Source organism: Archocentrus centrarchus, chromosome 15 (genome assembly GCF_007364275.1).
Source record: "Archocentrus centrarchus isolate MPI-CPG fArcCen1 chromosome 15, fArcCen1, whole genome shotgun sequence".
Taxonomy (NCBI): Eukaryota; Metazoa; Chordata; class Actinopteri; order Cichliformes; family Cichlidae; genus Archocentrus; species Archocentrus centrarchus.
The window spans coordinates 4,210,309-4,229,905 of record NC_044360.1 but is presented as its reverse complement, the minus strand read 5'-3'; the positions used below and the strand labels follow the sequence as shown (position 1 = coordinate 4,229,905).

The 19,597-nt window shown below is 41.0% G+C and overlaps 1 protein-coding gene across 2 annotated transcripts in view; it reads right to left on the bottom strand.

The window, feature by feature from the left end:
* Positions 1-19,597, bottom strand: part of gfra1a (gdnf family receptor alpha 1a) — a 103,463-nt gene that overhangs the window by 17,418 nt on the left and 66,448 nt on the right. For both annotated transcript variants that reach the window (XM_030748337.1, XM_030748338.1), the window contains 4 exons: positions 13,396-13,574; positions 12,232-12,404; positions 8,004-8,113; positions 7,176-7,310 (listed from right to left, as the gene is read on the bottom strand). In XM_030748337.1, the coding sequence (XP_030604197.1) occupies positions 7,176-7,310; positions 8,004-8,113; positions 12,232-12,404; positions 13,396-13,574 (597 nt within the window). The remainder of the gene's footprint in view (positions 1-7,175; positions 7,311-8,003; positions 8,114-12,231; positions 12,405-13,395; positions 13,575-19,597) is intronic.

Sequence of the window (19,597 nt, the reverse complement as noted above, 5' to 3'; positions counted from 1 at the left end):
GAAACAGAAAGAAAGTAAAAAAGAGGTGAATGAAGAAGAAACACTCACTATTGCATCATGGGAACCCCCCCTGAAGTTCCCAGTCTCCTGAATGCAGACTGGGAACTGGATCCACAGGAGAGGGGCCTAAAAGCTGAAGGCTCTGCCTCCCATCCTACTTTTAAATACCCTAGGAACCACAAGTAAGCCAGCAGTCTGAGAGCGAAGTGCTCTATTAGGGTAATATGGTAGATACTATGAGGTCTTTAAGCTACGATGGGGCCTGATTATCCAAGACCTTGTATGTGAGGAGAAGGATTTTAAATTATATTCTAGATTTAACAGGGAGCCAATGAAGAGAAGCCAGTATGGGAGAAATCTGCTCTCTCTTTCTAGTTCCTGTCAGTACTCTAGCTGCAGCATTTTGGATCAGCTGAAGGTTTGAATGATAATAATAAGTTACAATAGTCCAATGAAAAAGTAATAAATGGATGAACTAGCTTTTCAGCTTTCACTTTCAGACAAGATGTTTCTATCTTTTAGAAATATTATGCAAATGCAAGAAAGCAGTCCTATACATTTGTTTAATATGTGCATTGAAGGATATATTCCTGGTCAAAGATGACTGCAAGAATCCTCACAGTGGTACTGGAGGCCAAGGTAATGCCATCACTGTGTTGGCACATGACATTGTAGAATAGTAGAGGAATTATATTCATAAACTTAGTTACAGCACTTTCAGAAAAACAGCTACTGTAATGAAATTTATTCCCCACTGCTGTGTAATCCATTATTGTAAATTCATAATGTTATTAAGAAACGATCAGACAGGAGGGGCCTTTCAGGGAATACTGTTAAGTCTTCAGTTTCTATGCCATATGTTAGGACAAGATCCAGAGTATGATTAAAGTGGTGGGTGGGCTCATTTACATTTTGAGAGAAGCCAATTGAATTTAATAATAGATTGAATGTAGTATTGAGGCGGTCATTTTCAGCATCTACATGGATGTTAAAATCACCCACTGTAATGATTTTATCTGAACTGAGCACTAAATCAGATAAAAAGTCAGAAATTTGATAGAAATTCTAAATAAGGACCAGGGGGATGATAGATAATAACAAATAAAACAGTTTTTTGAGTTTTCCAGTTAGGGTGGACAAGACTAAGAGTCAGGCTTTCAAAAGAATTAAAACTTTGTCTGGGTCTTTGATTAATCAATAAGCTGGAATGGAAGATTGCTGCTACTCCTCCTCCTCGACCTGTGCTTCGAGCATTCTGACAGTTACTGTGACTCGGGGGTGTTGATTCATTTAAACTAACATATTCATCCTGCTGTAACCAGGTTTCTGTAAGGTGGAATAAATCAATATATTGATCAATTGTTAAATCATTTGCTAACAGGGACTTAGAGAGAGAGACCTAATGTTTAATAATCCACATTTAACTGTTTTACTCTTTGGTGCACATGAGGATGATAAATTATTTTTTTCTTAATGAATTTCTATGCTTAAATTGTTTTTCTGACAGTTTTTGGTTTGTTTTTTGCTGGTCTGGGAGCAGGCACCTTCTCTATAGGGATGGGGCTTTGGGGGAGGGGGGGGGGGGGGGGGGGGGGGGGGGTGACAGGAGAAGTGTGCCTGCAGAGAGGCGTGTAAGACTGCAGCTCTGCTGTCTGGTCTCAACTCTGTATAGTCACGTGTTGGGGAGTTTAATAAATTTAGGCACATTTCTGGATTTCTGAGAGCTACTCCAACTAAAGTGGGATGGATATAATCTCTCCTAACGAGCCCAGCAGCATACAGAACAGAATATTAGCATTAGGTGTTTTCCTTTCACAAACCATAAACTGTATACAAACGATCAAGGCAGTCAATATGACGTCACCAACTGGTTTTGGACTCCATATTGTAAAGTCTCAACATTAGCGTTTTAGATGGCCATACTGAGATGAGCAGCTAAACTGTACAGTTACAATGCACAGACACGCATATCTGCTAATCAGCACTAAGTAACAGACAAAAACCAAAAGACACCCCCTCACCCACCCAAAAAATAAAGAAAGAAAGAAAGAAATCACTTTTTAAGTGGGCTGTACCACAACCATATAAACCATATTATATCTCAGATAATTTCATTAATAAAACTACTAACACCACAAACATGATTGAGAGTTCCAGTTCAGTGACTCAATAAGCAGAACTGATGCCAGCAAACAGCTAACCATACCAACCATACAGCTATTATGAAGGACATAAATATCCACAAAGGCCAAAACTGCAAATGTGCTTTTTAATGTTTTTATGTTGGATATTTTAACAACTTTCTTTTCAATTATGACATAAATATACTAATATACATTAGTCTGTCTTCCTTCCTTTTTCATTTCAGCACCAATCCTGTCAAATTAACCATCAACTAAACAGCAGCAACATCCCCCAAACCAACTTTTGTATCCCTAAATTAACCTGAAGGTCTTTTTATGAGCACTAAGTGGCAAATATATCAAATCCCTTTCAAAAATTATGCTTAGTTTCACATTCAGAAAACATACCTTTGTAAAGCACTAGGACAAACATTCATTTAACCTTCACCAATGCAAACAGCAAAGCGCACTAGAACAAACATGATATCATCTTCCCACTGCAGCAGATATTGGTGTTAGCAGTATGAGTTTGCCTCACGCAGATGTCTACATTACCACTTTATCTCACTTTACATGTACGAGGATTGTTGTAATACTAGAATTATGTTGGACGGCATGACCTTTGCATATGCAGGAAATGGGGAGGTATCACGCTGGAAAAGCTTTGAATATATTAAAGCTGCAGTGTCTCCTTGAGAATATTAAAGCGGCGGATCCAAACCTGGGGCTGGGTCACACAATAACTGAGATGCTGTATATAAAAAAATTACAGGATAGGAATGCAGGAGAAGGCATGTGCTACACATAGTGCTATATTTATGCTAGACATTCTTAAGGCTTCTACCATTTATAAAGAAAAAAAATCACTTGATACAACATAAGAATTTAAGAGAGAAGTTGCAAACCAAAGTAACCTATCAAATATGTGTTTGACATGTCCCCTATAAAAACAATTGGAGCCATTTAGGCCAATAAGTTCTCTTTTCATACGGAAAAAAAATGTAAGGAACAGCAAAAAAACAAAACAAAAAACCCCCAGAAAGTCCTCTCTCCTGTCTTTTTGTCTATTCTCTGTCTTTCTTCAAGTTTCTCTCTAGCCATGACCCTGTAGCCGGCGTGTGTCAGGATCGTCAGAGTTGTCAGTTCCACTTACTGCTGAGCAAGCCTAATGAGAGCAGAAAGAGGGAGGGCATGAAAGGAGGGAGATGGAGACAAAGAGTTGGGATGAGCAGAAAGAAGTGGGATGAAGAACAAGAGGAAAAGAAGGGGTTGTAATGGGAAAAACAAGGGAGCAGTGAAGGAAGAGGGAGAACTGAGACTAATAATGAAAAGTCAGGAGGCCTATTTCTTCCCTTTGCACTCCACTCAACTCCCTCAGTGAATAAAAGCAAATAGCAGATATAGAGAGCTTGTTTTAACCCACGTTAACCCCCTTTGATCCTACAAATCTTACAATGACACTTGAACACACAAAATCATGCCAGCACTGCAGAAGCAAAGGCTTACAATATGTTTCATGTCTCCCACATACACTAACTGGATGCACGCAGACAGGCTCAAACACACGCGCACCAACTGCAGCAGCCCTTATTATCGACTGCAGAGCAACCTCGTTAACCCTGACTGGTAAAAAGACAACAGAGCAGAGAAAACAAGAAGAGGGGAGGGGAAAAAGATAATAGAAGAGAAGAAGACAAATGAGAGTGTGAAAGAGAGAAGAGTTGGTGAAAATGAGGCTGCATCTTGTTGGTGTTTTCTCATCTGCTAACTGTCATCCTGACAGAGGAAAATCAAACCGCCCACTCTGCTCATGTAGAGCTGAACAACCAGCAGGAACTCATTCCCCTCATTGTGACTACAGCCCATTGTCTTCAATGCACACCACTTTCTAGAGCACACACCCACGCATGAACACCCTGCCAATTGACTGCTTGCCACATGTGTCTCACGGTTGATTGCTTCATCTATCGAATACCGAATTTTTAATTAAGGTGACTGTACACCTTGACAGCTGCGAATAGTTAGTGTTCAGTCTGTGCCATGCTGCACAAAACTAATTCATCACTCTGATCAATTTGCACCCTGTGACAAGCTAAAGCTGCTATAACTAATATTTTTACAGCAGCAATGAGAACGAGATGTGAACAAAGTCAACTCACACGGGGGTTTTTCAGGAAAACACACTGCACGTTACATGCTCAGGATCAAGCCTGGTGAACACAGAAGGACCTTCTGCAGCTGATAAGACAGATATTCCCACTGGGAGATGGTAGAGAAAGAGAGCTAAAGGACAGTAAATACTGCAGTTGTATCTACCTTGTGACCGGAAACCCAACTAATGGCCGCCTATGAGGTGTAATTATAAAGCTTTGCAATGCTGCCCAGAAAAAACAAAAGAAAAACTATACACTCTTAAAACAGTTGTGTTACGAACAACACACAATGTGTTACATTTTTATACATTTTCTGCATCAGCTCAGGGACAACATGTGTCAGATTTGACACAACATTCACACAAAATTGTCTCTGGAGCTTGAAAAAAGGCGACTGGACTTCTTTTTTTTTTGTTTCTTGAAGATGTTTCACCTCTCATCTGAAAGGCTTCTTCAGGTCTCAAACTAAATGGTGGAGAGACCCAGGTACTTAAACCCCAGTGGGGGTGGGATTCAGCAACCATCCTCAGGCACAAGAGACTGAATGTAAAAGATGAAATATGGCATCAGGGATTTGTGTTTATTATTAAGATTCAAATTCTTTTTGATTTGATTTCTGCAGTGCTTTTAGTTTCTGCTGTTTGCTGCTGGAGTTCTGATTTGACTTTCTGAGTTCCTCCGTCTGTCCCAGCTGTAAGTGACTGTTTCCCTGCTTCTGGTTTCATGTTAGTGTGAAGTCTTCTTGTTTCAGTGTTTTTGTCTTTTAGTTAGTTCAGTGGTTCTCAAACTGTGGGGCGCGCCCCACCACTGGGGCGCAGGGTCATGACAGGTGGGGCGTGATCAACCTTCGGAACAAAAGTTGGACATCGGAAACGTTAGCAGCAGCGTTAATTTTGACAGCAAATTTTGATTTAGTTTTAGTCACAGTCTTTTGACGAAAATGTAATTTAATTTTAGTCATAATTTAGTATCTGAATAGATTTAGTTTTAGTCGACTAAAATATAAAGGGTGTAAAATGCAAATGCTTTTTCTTCAATTCCCTTGAATTAGTCATTATACACACTTACACAAAATTAAACATTTATTAAAAGTTATGGAATATTATTAATAATATCAACATCAGCGTTTCACCTGCTTCCCACACACCTGATCCCACAGGACCCTCTGAAAGGTACAGGGCAGTGTTCAGGACTAAGATTAGGAAAGGCTGATCCACCGCGGTGTGGAGATTTTCTCTGAACACAAACTGGGAAAAACACTTTACCCTGCATGACAATAAAATGCTGACCTTTGCATGGAGATCTGGGTGACTGGTTTGCAGATGTTTAAGATTTGTCGTGTTTTTACCCGAGATAGTCGCCCCACATGGTTTACACATCGTTTGTTTGTCACAACGTCAAAGGACAAATGTGTCCATACATCGGCTCTTCTCTTTCTCCCTGCTGACATTGTTTACATAACTTAGTTCTATCGGAAGTAACGACCAATCACAGGCTAGTTTGGTCTTCCTGGGTTTAGGCCAAATTTGCGCAACTGTGCGTTTGATTGGATGTTTTCCTAAATTGTCCCGCCCTTTCACAAAATTATATAAATTCTGATTGGATGTCGTCCCCGCCAAACATTTTTTGTCTCACTTTCATTCGTTGACGAAAGTGTCAATTAATTTCGTTATCATTTTTATCCTGTTAGGTAGTTTTTATTTAGTTATCGTCTCGTTTTCGTCATGAAAAAAAAAGGGTCGTTGAAGAAAACTACGATGAAAATATTTCATCAACAAAATTAACACTGATTAGCAGGAAGGCTAACACAGCGACTAGCGAAACTGTCCACTGTCACTGTCTGCTGCGGTCCCTGGTCCTCTCTTTGACACCTGGATTTTAGGTTCGTATTCTGTCTCTCTCCATTAAAATGAAAATAGAGATTGTTCATTTCTTAGGAGGTGAGCAAATGTACAAATTCAGCAGACAATCAAATATATTATTTTGTTACTTATCCAGAGGGATGACTTTTAAAAATATCTATTCACCGTGAGACCAAAGCTATTTATCTATTATTAGCTTTTTAATAATGCTAAGCTGGGCATTTAAACACTGGAATCTTAGGAAATCTATTCACTTTTAGCGCAAACCTCAAATGGCTCTCCCAGGAACTGCACTCTTTGGCAGTTCCACACTGGCGTAATTTTTCAGCTGCTCGGTGAGCACGTACCGTCATCCAGCGCGGGTGCCCTTGAGGGAGATAGTCTTCCAGCTGACCCTGTCTCCTGACCTCCGTAGAGGAATCAATTAAGAGTCACATTACACTTAAACTGTGTTGTGGAGGACAGCAGCAGCTGAGTGTACTATCAAAACAGGAGGAGCGGAACCAGTTTAGGTTACAGAGGAACTCGTGATGAGTCTGGCTTGTATCTGCACAGACCCGCTGGAATGGCCTGCAGCTCTTTAATCTTTGCTAGAAACGGGTGCGTTTCCACTTGTGTGTATGTTGAGCAGACAGAGAGAGAGTGAGTGTGTGTGTGTGTGTGTGTGTGTATGGGTGTGTGTTCGACTTTGAGTAGGTTTGTTAATTAAAGTCATTGCATAAGCGGGTTTACACGGAAAAGCCTCTTTCTGTCAGAGATCTGGAGCAGGAGTTCTGTTACACACTGAGACACTGTGGTGCAATATGACTGGCTTTTCTATGATGCTGCTGGATAACAATGCAAACGTGGCAATGGGATATATTTGGTAAGAAGGAGACGCTGGAAAGCAAAGAAGGGATAAAAGTGCACAACAAGAAAACGACCAGCAGAGCAGGTGAAAACAGAAAAAGCATAAAACTGCGACTGAGCCACAGTCGAAAATAAAATCCAATAGATAACAGCCGGTCAGGGCGTACCGGCGCACAGGCAAAACTTACGGAGGCAGGTGTTCTCCGTGAAAAACTCAGTGAAGGTGTCACACTCATCCTTGCTGTTGCCGCTGTTGCTGCAGTCGCAGTAGGGAGAGACGCTGATTTTGGTTGAGCGCAGGTAGTTGGGAGTCATGACAGTACCTGGAGTAGGAGGACAGAATGAGTCACTCACACATCCATCTGTCTTTTAGTGCGAAATGTGATCCATAAACAAGGCTTTATTGTAAACTGCTGAACCACAAATGAGAACGCTGACTACCAAAGAGAAAAAAAATAAAACATTTTAAACCTTTAAAAAGTCAGGTTTTATCATCGTGCTGTATTAATGATGAGCGTTTAGCAGTTATTTCTGTTTTGTACGAGAGAAACGCAGTGTGGTGGAGTTTCTCCAGGAAGCAGAATGCAGAGAAGGTGGAGTGAAGAATAGGCTTCCTCTCTGCGAGTGAAAGTAAATAGCTTCAGTCAGTGATTTCTCACTCCCCCAATGGATTGTTCCCTTGTGCTGGCTGCAGTCCAGAACAGGCCATTTTGTTTTGCAGTAGGCAGAATGAATTGGCGCTGTGTGGACAGTGTGTATGCGTGGTCAGGTTTGGTGACTTGAGAGGACCACATTGTGAGTGAGACTGTGGTTACAACATGAGTCGGATTCAAAGAAAGCTATGTTGCATTTTAATAACTGTCCTGATGTCTGACTGCACGTGTTTCCTGCCCCATCATACTCAGGAGTTCACTCGGTCTCGGCGAGCTCACCACGACGAACAGAAACAAAAGAGACCTGCAGTAAATGCCAAGTCCGGCCTGGCCAGTAACAATCAAGCGCACACATGAGCTCACCAATCAGGCCCGAGTAAGCGAGGAGGCAGTCTGCATAGTTCTCCTTCAGACAGCCGGACAGCGAGCGGGGCTCCGGCTGGCAGTTGACAAAGAAGTCAGCAAGTCGTGACCTAAAACACACACAGATCAAAAACCATTTCGTGATTATAGCTCCAGCAGATGAGCTCAGATGGCCGGCGTGGCTGTAAATGTGCAGCAAAATGCCCGGTTGAAATTAGTGTCCGCTGGAAGTCATTTGTCTCAATTCAATTAGCCTTCTTAATGGCTGACTTCAGTCGAGTAAGATGACCCTTTGTGCTGCGGCTGGTTTATATCCTGGAATGAATGAAGCTGTGGGCCGCTCTCCGCCCAGTCTGTTCTGTTTCATTTACTGCCTTCAAAAATGTTTGTTTACACTTTTGCCACAGGTGCAGTGGTTTGTGAAATTGAAATGGTGTTTGCAGTCCCAAGGAATTCACCATTTGAAGTGAAATTACGTGTGATATACCGGCTCTTTGACACAAAGCTAAAACCTTCAGACTCAAACACCTTTAAGGATCTCGGTGTTGCAGTTGTGGTCATAAATCCTCTCGCTAATGTTAAAATGGTGCTGAGATATTTCCCAACAAGGTCAGAAGACCACAAGTTCTTCACAAAAAGCAGCAGATGTTATTTTTTAAATCTACATATAAGTAGCAAGTGCAATACATATTTTTTTTACTATTAAATGTTTTTAAATATATCATTAAATTGTTCTAAACATTTGCACAGCTTGTGTTCCTGCACTGTTGGTCAGAAATAAAGTTGGTGAGTAAACAGCAAAGTTGTGAAATAAAACCAGAAAACTGCTTGTGGTCATTTGGGCTCCATTAACCACTTTAATCTGGATCTGTGTTCGTCCAAACTCATTTAACACATGCAGTGACTTTGAAGGAATTAAAAGGTGGATACCAAAGATCCTCTCTAACTCAGTATTTAATGCAGTTTTGTTCCTGAATTACAACATTACAGTGCCCAAGTAAAGTTGATCTTTGTAATAAAAACTGTCACCATTTAAGTATTTTATCCTATATATCACTGTGACTTTATTTGACCACCAAAAACCCAACCAGTTCATCCTTGAGTTCGAGTGAGTTTTAGATTTACTGGGAACTGATGGACCTGGTTTGCTGTGTGTTTAGCATTTCACATTTTCAACAGTTAAGATTTTCTTTACACTATTTTCAGGGTTTAAATGATTTGCAAAGCAATGAATTCTTTTGTTTTTCTTTTGCTCCTGTCTCCACTTTCTTTTTTGGCGATGGGGTTGTGCATGCACTCACAGTGCGATCTATCTTATCACACCGATCTGCTGCAGAGCTGAGCTGAGCAGTGCCTAGTGAGAGTTGTCAACAGCAGCCAGCATACTACACCTGACATATGGTGAGGGAACTTGTGGAAATGCATGGCTTTAATCTGTCTGTGCTAACTGACAAATGGACCAGGAGGAGGCCGCGCCGCAGGGAGACCTGTTGTTTAAGCCCTGAGCGTATGTGTGATGGATCGAGAGTATGGAGGACTGAAACTGCCAAAATCAAAAATGAAAGAAAGAAAAAAGATAAATCACTGAATATATTAAATATGTTACTAAAAGCATGAAATCAACATAAATGCAGCAATTAATGAATTTGTGACAAATTCATGTTTCAATTTTGATTTGCATGTATCAAATTTAATAAAAGTAAAGAAAAATCAAAGAATTTAAAAATTTATTTATGCATTGTCTTTCCTGTGCATCCCACCATACTAATGTCCTCAAACCCATTTAATTCACTACTATCTTTTATACATTTCTTTACTAATTTTGCAAATAGATGAACAAATACAGAATAAATATAGAAACAGATTAAAAATACCTAAATATCTACATAAATAGGGCATTATGGTGAATTTCTTTGTATAATAATTTATTCATTGAATGAATAATCTAAGTATGATTTTGACAGGTTAGATCCTCCATAAGAGTGTGCCACTGGAAGAAAGACGGACGGAAGAAGTGAAACTTGCAGTATAAATTTACTGCTGCCATGCTGCTTGCTATTAAGTAGAGACAGAGGGTGAGGCGAGAGGGAGGGAGACCCGAGGCCACAGTCCAAATGGAGCTCATTTATGATGCCTAATGCCTCCATTTAATCCCAGAGACCCACAAGACTGCTGGCTCAAGCCTCTGGAGACTGCATAAACACACACACACACACACACACACACACACACACACACACACACACACACACACACACACACACACACACACACACACACACTAGTGAGGGCAGTGTCAGATGTCCATCACTGAATCACTCTTTTCTGACTCTTAATGCAGGAACCCTACAGTGTTTCTGCACAGTATGTGGGTGTGAGTCTGAGACTTGAGGCATAAGGGCAGACAATTTATTACTGCTGGTGCTACACTGACTGCTACACAATGTAAAGAGGTGTTTATGGTATATGCTAATGTGTGAGTGTGTATTTGTCATGGTCCTGGGTCTCTTGCCCAGTGTTTTGTGTGCCTTTCAAATCTGTTAAATATTTGTTAAATATCTTCAGGTTGTCTCTTAGTTTGGTTTAGATTTGCACCTTTATATCTTTCTGCTTAGTTCATTCTTAGTTCTGCCCATTTTGAGTTTTGTACTCCAGGTTATTTAATTTATTTAATCTAGCTTATGTAATTTGTAATCATAGTTAGTTTTTCCCTGCCCTCCTGTGGACTCTGTCAAGTCCACATTCCTGTTCCCATGTTTTGTGCTTTGCATTAAGTGTTACATCCCTTGATTCATTTTCTCAGTTAGGTTCAGCTGCCCTCCCAGGTGTCTCATGTTTGCCCCTCATCACCTTGTGTGTTTATTCCCTCAGTTTTGTCTCAGTTCTTTGTCGTGTCCTCCCCTCATCCTCCATGGTTGTGTGTCTTCCTGCTTTTGTTTCCCTAGTTTTGTATTGCTTGTTCCTGGCCACCCACTGTTTTGTATTTTGTTTGAGTGCAGCATTAAAGTTGTCTTTGAGTTTATTTCCTGTCTCATGTGGTCTGCATTTGGGTCCAAATCCTGCCTGCCAAACAGCCATACTTGACAATATCACAAAGTGGGGACTCGCCTCACATTTGCAGATAGAAAGTTTGTCTGCACACTGTAAAGAATGAGGTTTAAGGTGCAGGAGTTTAGATTAAAGCTGAGGTCAGCGCATATTGGCAGAAAACCAGTTTCTGTAAATGTCTAAGTGCTCTAAGAGTTCTTAATTTAGTTACATTGTACTCTGAAGGTTTTGTTTCTTCTAATTATGGGAAGTTTGGAAATCCCAATACACACTGTATTCATATTAGAAGCAGAATACAGTGTGTATTGGAAATCCCAATACACACTGTATTCTGCTTCTAATATGAATTTGAATGCTTTCTGAAATTTACGGTTCGTCATCGTGCAGAAAAAAATTGTACAAAATATTGGCATAGATTATATATGTTATGGAATCCAGGAAACACATGTTACAAAAGGTGCAATCTTTAATTTCTGAAGTTGAAATTTCACCTAGACTTTCATGAACCCCCTCTAACGTCAAGTCTCCAAATAAGTAAAGACAGCCTGTCAGTGCGCTGTGTACCTGCAGCCGGGCTGACCCTGTGAGAGCCAAAACACCAAGCAAGATCATTAGACAGAGGTCACAGTACTCCTAAAAGCTCCACTGAGATGGATCTTTTTTCAGGCCTGTACATGTGGTCAGCGCTCACCAAACAGAAGGGTCAACCTTTAAAAGCTCCATCAGCCTATGGTTTTGACTGGCCAGCGTAGGACACTACCAGATCATGGACTACACTCGGGGCAAAAGTTGACCACAAAACACTTTTCCTACTTTTCCTGCATTTTTGAAACACATCTAACGCCAGCCCCCCCAAAAATACCTTTAACCATGACCACATAGCTTCTAATGCTGCCAGCATTACTGTGAGGACAATTTCCCTCAATATGTTCAATAAGCATTCAAGCTGAGCTGTGTGAAATCTGTGTCTGTGCTAACCTTTCTAACAGAAATCTCTGCATTATTAAACTCTATTTTAATCCATCTGACAAGCAAAAATGCCCATTATAAGTCTGACTTAATAAAAACACAGTCAACTTTGGCACCACCCTGAGGGAGGTTTATCTCAGCCATGAACTATGACATCACTGGTTCACATCCCTTAACTATTGACCATGCTGGCATAAAAATGGCTTCTCACTTGCAGATGTAGTTGGTCTTGCAGGAGCCCTGCAGCTCCAAACAGTTGGGTTTCTGTTTCTCTTCGTACGAGCAGACGGGAACGATGGTTTGGCGTCTCCTTTCAGAGCACGCCGTCTGGTCGCTGGCCGGGCATGAGCAGAACAGCATGCCATAGCTGTGCTTTGGAGGAACCTGTGCGGCAAAAGAAATCACAACATTAAGGGTAGAAGTCGGTTCATCTGGCAGACCCTCAATTTTACTCCCATTTTGGTCTCATTTTGGGCCACATGTTGCACTTTCTGTACTTTTAGACACATTCATTTCTTTTTAACACACCGTTGTGTTTTTTGCTGCTCCTTCTAAGTTTCTTCAATATGAACGCACACGAACTCACCTTAATGCAGTTCATCTGCAGTGAGCTGGAGAACTGAGACAGTTAAATCAAATTTATACCAACCCATTCGTGACAGGATAAAATGAACAAAAACTTACCGCAAATGTTAAAAATGTATGAAACAACTCAGAGAATTTTATAGATTATTAAGCCTGTTTAACTTCCTGCTTCAACACAGCGTCGATAAATTCCGACATTCAAGTTGAAAGAAAATTTCGATGCAACAAATGACAATCAGACCAAAACAGCAGAATGTAATACTACTTTAATCTCCAACACAAAGAAAGCCTAACGCTCCGGGCTCTTTACGCAAAGACGTCTCTATTATGACAAATAAAACAAAATTATACATCACACAAAGATTAACAATGTCACGCATTCTTTGTACATTTCTATGTATTCATATTGTTGCTTAGCAGAAGCCGTGCCAAGTAAAGTTATTCAAAAGGGGCATCACAGGAGCCGGGTTGTAATTACAGTGCTTCACATCATTTTTTACAATATGGAACAGACAGCAAAAACATCTTTTGTGTTTGATGACTGAATCAATGTCAAAGCTTGGCACTGGAAAAGCATACCCTGAACAAAAAGACCCACATGATTATTTATTGTGAGTTTGACAACCCCTCAAACTTATGCACTTCAAAATCCTTCTTTCTTTTGAAGCAGGTCCTTTGTGGTGGACATTCAGCTTTTATTAGATATCAGTCATTTGGAAAACCTCCTGTGTGTGTTCTTTTTTTCCCCTGTTTTTGTTTTTTTGATAAGCTTGTGTCAGAAGTGCCTTGCCTTGTCAAAGAACTGCCGCAGGGCCTTGTGGCACTTCCTCTTGTTGCAGACTTCAGCTGTGGAGACGCGACTGGTGCAGGGGCTAATGTAGGCCGAGCGATACTTCTTACACGTGTCATTAAGGTTGCAAGCCTTAGCAGCGTTGAGACAGTTGTTCTCCCTGGCCACCGCAGGCTCACCTAATGACATGAAGATGATGGGGGAGATGAGAAGGTGAGAACAAGGTGGGGAAAAGAAGGAAGGGTTAGAATCGTGCAAATGTCATCAAGATTGTGATGCTAATGCAAAGCAACCCAGAGATCATTAGATTAGGCAAAAAGTGAAATCTCACTGAAAACAGCTTGTAGCTTAATCTGAATGAAATAAAGAGACAATCTGGTCCAAGCACGGCCTTTTATGCCAATTAAACTAAACAAATGAGGGATAGTTTCCCGCTTTGACCACTTGTTTAAGACGCTCATTTTTTCCCGAGTCTGTTCTGAGACCTCTCTGCCCTTTCATGGGTGTACATGAAGAGAGCGGCAGCAGCAGGAATTCCAGGAATCACTGACAACAGACAGACTGAGTGAGTCAGAAACTGCATGAAGGCGAGATGTGATGGAGGTGGGTCACCTCTGCAGATGAGCAGCAACCACAGGCAGGAAGGCTAAAGCAGCTTAAACAAAGTGTCCTGTCATATAGTTTCCAACTGGATGCACAGAAGGGTGTCAGCTGAGCCATCAGCACTAAGATCACCTGAGTTTACCTCTGTGGGCTGGAATCAGATCAGATCTTATTTCACTGTTAATGAATGTGTTAGACCAAAACATACAGCATCAAGCGAGCTCTACAGAGCACACAAAGATTACACCAACAGTACTGATCATTACAAAAGCAAAGAATATCTGCTGGTCTTTCAAACAAGAGAAGTAACAAAGTAAACAGAGACAACAGAAGAAGCAGCTCTTCATCTGTGTACGCGTGTCAGCCGATATCAGTGTTTGTGTTTCTGTCTTTGGGAGAGTGTGCGTGCACATGTTTATGCTAACTGTACAGAAGACCCCATTTGGAAGCTCACTTTCTGTTTAGCCTGTATCAAACAGTCGCCTTCATCTCCGCGGCCCTGCGGGCTAACAGGCGTGCTTCTGCGTGCGCGTACAGTAGAGCTTCAGTACTTGTCACAGTCTCCAGTGCCGTCTGTCAGCCTGCACTAATTGCCAGGGTTGTCCTCGATCCACCATTAATTAGCATTTTATACCCCCCCCCCCCCAAATGATTTTTGAGTTTAAAAAAAAAAAATGGAACAAAACAGCATTTTTTTTTTTCTCTTTAACGAGCATCAATTAAAATGGGTGAAGCCCAGCGTGACAAACATACAGATGCGGGGTCTGTTATCAAGTCGACAAACCTACCGGCTGATGGAGTGTGGTGGTGTTGTCCTGAGCAAACTGTGTTAATGAGATTCAACACATCAAGGCGAGGGAGGAGAGGAAAGCGGGAGGAAGATAAAAGGGACCCAAAGAAATGAGGGAATGTGAGCCGATAGTCCGGCGAGGTATTAATTGGCGACATGGTGCTGTTTGCTTTACTACAGAGGAGGAGATCCTCGAGATGAATGCTTCCCCCAAACCTCCAGCTGCCTCAGTGGAAAACCAATGCTGACTCACTCATTGGCAGTTTGTACTACTACTTTGCTTTCATGCCTTCACCTTACTTTCACCTTTTCCTTCAATCATTAAAAAACAAAACAAAAAACAAGCACCTCTTCCTGTCACATGACTTCCTCCCCTCCCTGTTTGACCTGCTTCCTCTGGTGCACACCTCCCTCTGTCAGTTTATAGGCTCGTTTGGGAGTCGTGCATTCAAAATAAAAGAGCCCTGTCTGGGTTACATTATATCTTATTATATCTATGCCAGTACACAATAATTACACATATACAAATGTGTAAATAAAGTATTACACTGTATACAAGTTCTTTTCTTGTTTTTCACGCTTTTGAACATCTTATATTGAAATCGAGTTTAAATTATTTCAATGATAACTTTACTTTAAGTTTAGCTTAAATGAATATATGCATAAATGTCAAACTGTGAACAGTGATATGTTGTGTTTTCACAACATGGGGGGTGATCTAAGGATCCTAAGGATATTATGACTTGCAGTAACGGGAAAGACGACATTGTCACTTGCAGGTTTTCCTTGTAGTTTTTTGAGATACTGAGAATTGTCCTGTGAAGTTTAGATGGAAGATTAGAGATAGCATATCTATTTGAGCCTCTTCTTGAAGCACCTCAGTCATGAGAAATAAGAGCTTTCTCACTCTGACTAGAATTTACGCAAAAAAAAGTCTCAAAATCTCAATAATAAGAAAAAAAAGCAATTTAGAAACTGTATTTTTAGACACCCAAATGCCCAAAGTGAGAGCTTTAAACACCTTATTTCACCCACAGTTTGTTTAGTATGTTCAACATCTTTGCCTGAACAATCCATCAGCATCACACAGTTAATTTATATTTACACAGATGCTTAATAGAAATTAAATCCTGGGCTCACAGGTGCTCGATCCATTATAACACTTCACCTTCATCCAGATTGGTTTTCAGTTTTTTTTAATATAATGTGTATCCCACATTAATATGTCTGCAAAGAGGTCTCCATCAATCCAAGACCCTTCAGACACCATCACTCCTGCTTCATGTTTACATCACATCCTCGTCTCTGCTTTTAACCGCCCCCCCCGTCGCACCTCAACTTCTAGTCCAATTTAACATGTCTGACACTCAGACACGTGAACCTGATACATTGTTTCTCCTTTCAGCTGCTCAGATCAACTGTCTGACTCCCAGCTGTCAAACCCGTATCTGTCCCACGTCCTGTCTTTTACTCTTCATGTGTTTATGCTGGACTCTGTTAGCACACGCTGATATAACTGAAAAAAAAAAGATTCAAAGAGTTCAGGAGGCTCGATCTTAACTGACACAAAACTAAAATTAAATATAAAAAGAATCACTTGTTCTCTAATTAGATTAAGTCATTTTCAAAGTGTACTGGCCAAAATGTCAGCGTTATTAATGTTTCATAAAGGAAAAGCAGTAAAAATTAAAAAAAAAAAGGGGGGGGGGGGAAATGTTGAAATTATACAGCTTGAGCTTGTGCTGTAGGATTAGTACATATCAAGACTTTTGAAGACCCTTTGAGGTTGAAGCCAGCTAGCATTTTAAACTATTATGCCTTCCTTAATAAAGCCTTTTAATATACTTTGGATCCTTACTCTGGCTGAGTGCCTCAATCTTTTTTTTTTTTTTTTTTAGCATTTACCTTCAAAAGTATTAGAATTATTCATGCACTATATATATATTATATATATACACACACACACATACAAACAGCTGACTGAACCCTTTCCCTCTGAATTCTTCTTGCTTTGCATCACATATATTACTTTTTCTCTGACAACATCTTTCATCTGAGCCTCCATCAGTTTAACAAACGCTATAACAGCACATGATTGACAGTCCCGTGGACTCTTCTTCTCCCTCACTGGATGAACACTATACTCACTGCTCTGCCATCAATTGTCTGATTTTCAGACCGTTAAAAATATGGCACCTGTTCAGACAGCGTCAAATTCCTGCCTAACTATTCCCTCAGATGAGTTTGTGAATTCGTCGGAGCCAAGAAATAGGTCATGCACTTGCAAAATCAGGCTTTGTTTGAAATCTGTTAAACCGTGTTTAATTGTTTGTTGACAGGCAATTTCAAGTTGCACTGCAGTATGTCATCATCTAAATACTTCTTAGCAAAATCTGAATGCACCTGATGTGCTCTGGGTTTGAGAGGCTTAAATTTATCTACTCCATAAAGAAGGTGACGACTCTGAATAGCTTGAAGTTACTTTGGAAGTTTGGACCTTTGTCAGCGTGATGTTTGATTGGCTCCTCTAACAAATAGCTTTACCCTGAGGAGCAGTTAGTACCATTGCAAGGTGGGAATGTATGCTTGTGAGTTTGTGTGTGTGTGTGTGTGTGTATCACATGCATTGGGAATGTATGCTTGTGAGTTTGTGTGTGTGTGTGTGTGTGTATCACATGCCTATATTCCTGCGTCACTGAGTCTGAATCTGCCCCCTTCCCCCTCACAAGCACGCACAAAAGCATGCTTACAGTATTCTGCCTACTGCGCCCCTGGTGTCAGCAAATACATCTAATGAACTCCCTTTGCACTCCTGGCAGATGGCATTGTCTCTCCAAAACAGAGACACACACACAAACACACTGCGTGCTATGACAGGGCCCGCACAGGGTTGGGGCCGGGGCCATCTGGAGGCCTGGTGGGGGGAACGAGGCCCCCCCCAGTGGCTCATGTTTCCGATTCAGCCTCAAATTGATTATCATGTCGCCTGTTTCCTCCAGTCTCGCTGCCACCCTACCCACCACCCCCACTGTCTAATTTCAATTACCGTGGGACACCACAGGGTCGAATCCTGACCTCATCCACCTCTGCTCTCCCCCATGCACCACTTGTTCAGTTTCTCTTCTTGTCGTTTTCTTTCATCTCCTTCTCTCTCGGTCTGTAACTCCTCTGAACCTCCTTTTCCTGCTTTTCTTTCCTGCCTCTCGCTCTGCGCTCCTCTTTCATGTCTTTATCCACGCAGCTCTCCAATCATTTCCTCCCTTCCTCTTCCCCCATCATAATCATCCATCTCTAGACTTCTCTCTTGTGGCTCCCATCGCTCTTGTTTTCCGGTATCTCCTCTCCCCTCTGCCATCTGTCCTTTATTTTGTCTTTGGAGTGAAGTGTAGTCATTTAATGGCCTTCAGTGGCCTTTGGATGACTTTTAAATTCACACAATGTGCAGCACAAAAATTCATATCACAGCGAGCCTTCTTCAGGTAAATAATCAAAATTTGAAACTACCTTTCCTGTTTTTCTCTGTTCAGGTTGTACTTGTTGGGGGGGAATATTGATTTCTGTGCCATGATTGATATTGATTGATAAGAAAAACTGTAAATGTATGAGGCAACACTAACATTCAGCTTGTCTTCAAACTCCACTGGTAGAATACATGTTTTTGTCTGCCCACGTCACTGATATGAACATGCCATTGTCCTTGCCTTGAGCCTTGCTATTGTTGTAGTATTTAACTGTCCTTGTTAGAGCTGTTTTAAATATAATGACATTCTGTTTTCCCAGCAGTGTTTGTCACTGGCAATTTTACTCCAGTCTGACAGAACGTATTACCACACTTCATCCAGTCATCTGGGGGTCAGCGAGGGGAAACTGGGAGCACTTGACAGGTGTGTTTGTTTCCACGACTCATAGCTCTGCAGCAGTGGAAACATTCACTGGTTCCATGCTGTGCTACTGGGTGAATGCTCATAATTCACAGCCTCTTTGTTTGCTAAGTACAATAAATGTGCAGGGATTTGTCCTGGTGGTGTGGCTGCAAGGGATTAGAGAACAAACAACGTGGCACCCAGGGCCAGACCTTCATGTACAGTGAAAGGTGACAGCTTTAAGATACTACATATTAAAGTCGAAAAATTAATGTTTTTGGATTTATTTGTATTTGAAATATTTACTTCATGACTCTGCTTTCAAACAGAGTCATGAAGTAAATGCTGTATGTGAAATAACACAAACAATATAAAAATTACAATTATTTTTATTGTTTTTATTTGGTTCAAAGTGTTTTCACTGTCATTTTAAATATGAGGAGCAAACTGACATCAGTGCAGAATGAGGGAGGCCATCATTAGGCTGAAAAAATAAACAAAATAAACCTATCAGAGAGAAAGAGAGCAAAAAGTTTAAGAACAGCTAAACTTCTAATCAAGTGAAGAACACTCAGGGAGGCACTTACATCAGTGTCAGAGTCTACAATAAAGAGACACCTTCATGAATGTAAATCAAAGGGTTTAGATGCAAACCACTGGTTACACTCAGGGACAAGGAGGTCAGAGGAAACCAAGATCAACTTGTACCAGAATGATGGGAAGAGAAAAGTATGGAGAAGGAGAGCAAGAGCTCATGATCTGAAGCATACCACATTATCTGTAAAATACGGTGGAGGCAATATTACAGTATGTGCATGCATAGGCCAGTGAAACCGGGCCGCTTCTGTTTATTGATGATGTGACTGCTGGTAGAAGTGTGTACAGGGCTAAACTCTCTGCTCAGATTCAGCACAACCAATCAAACGGCTCTCCACAGTCCAGATGG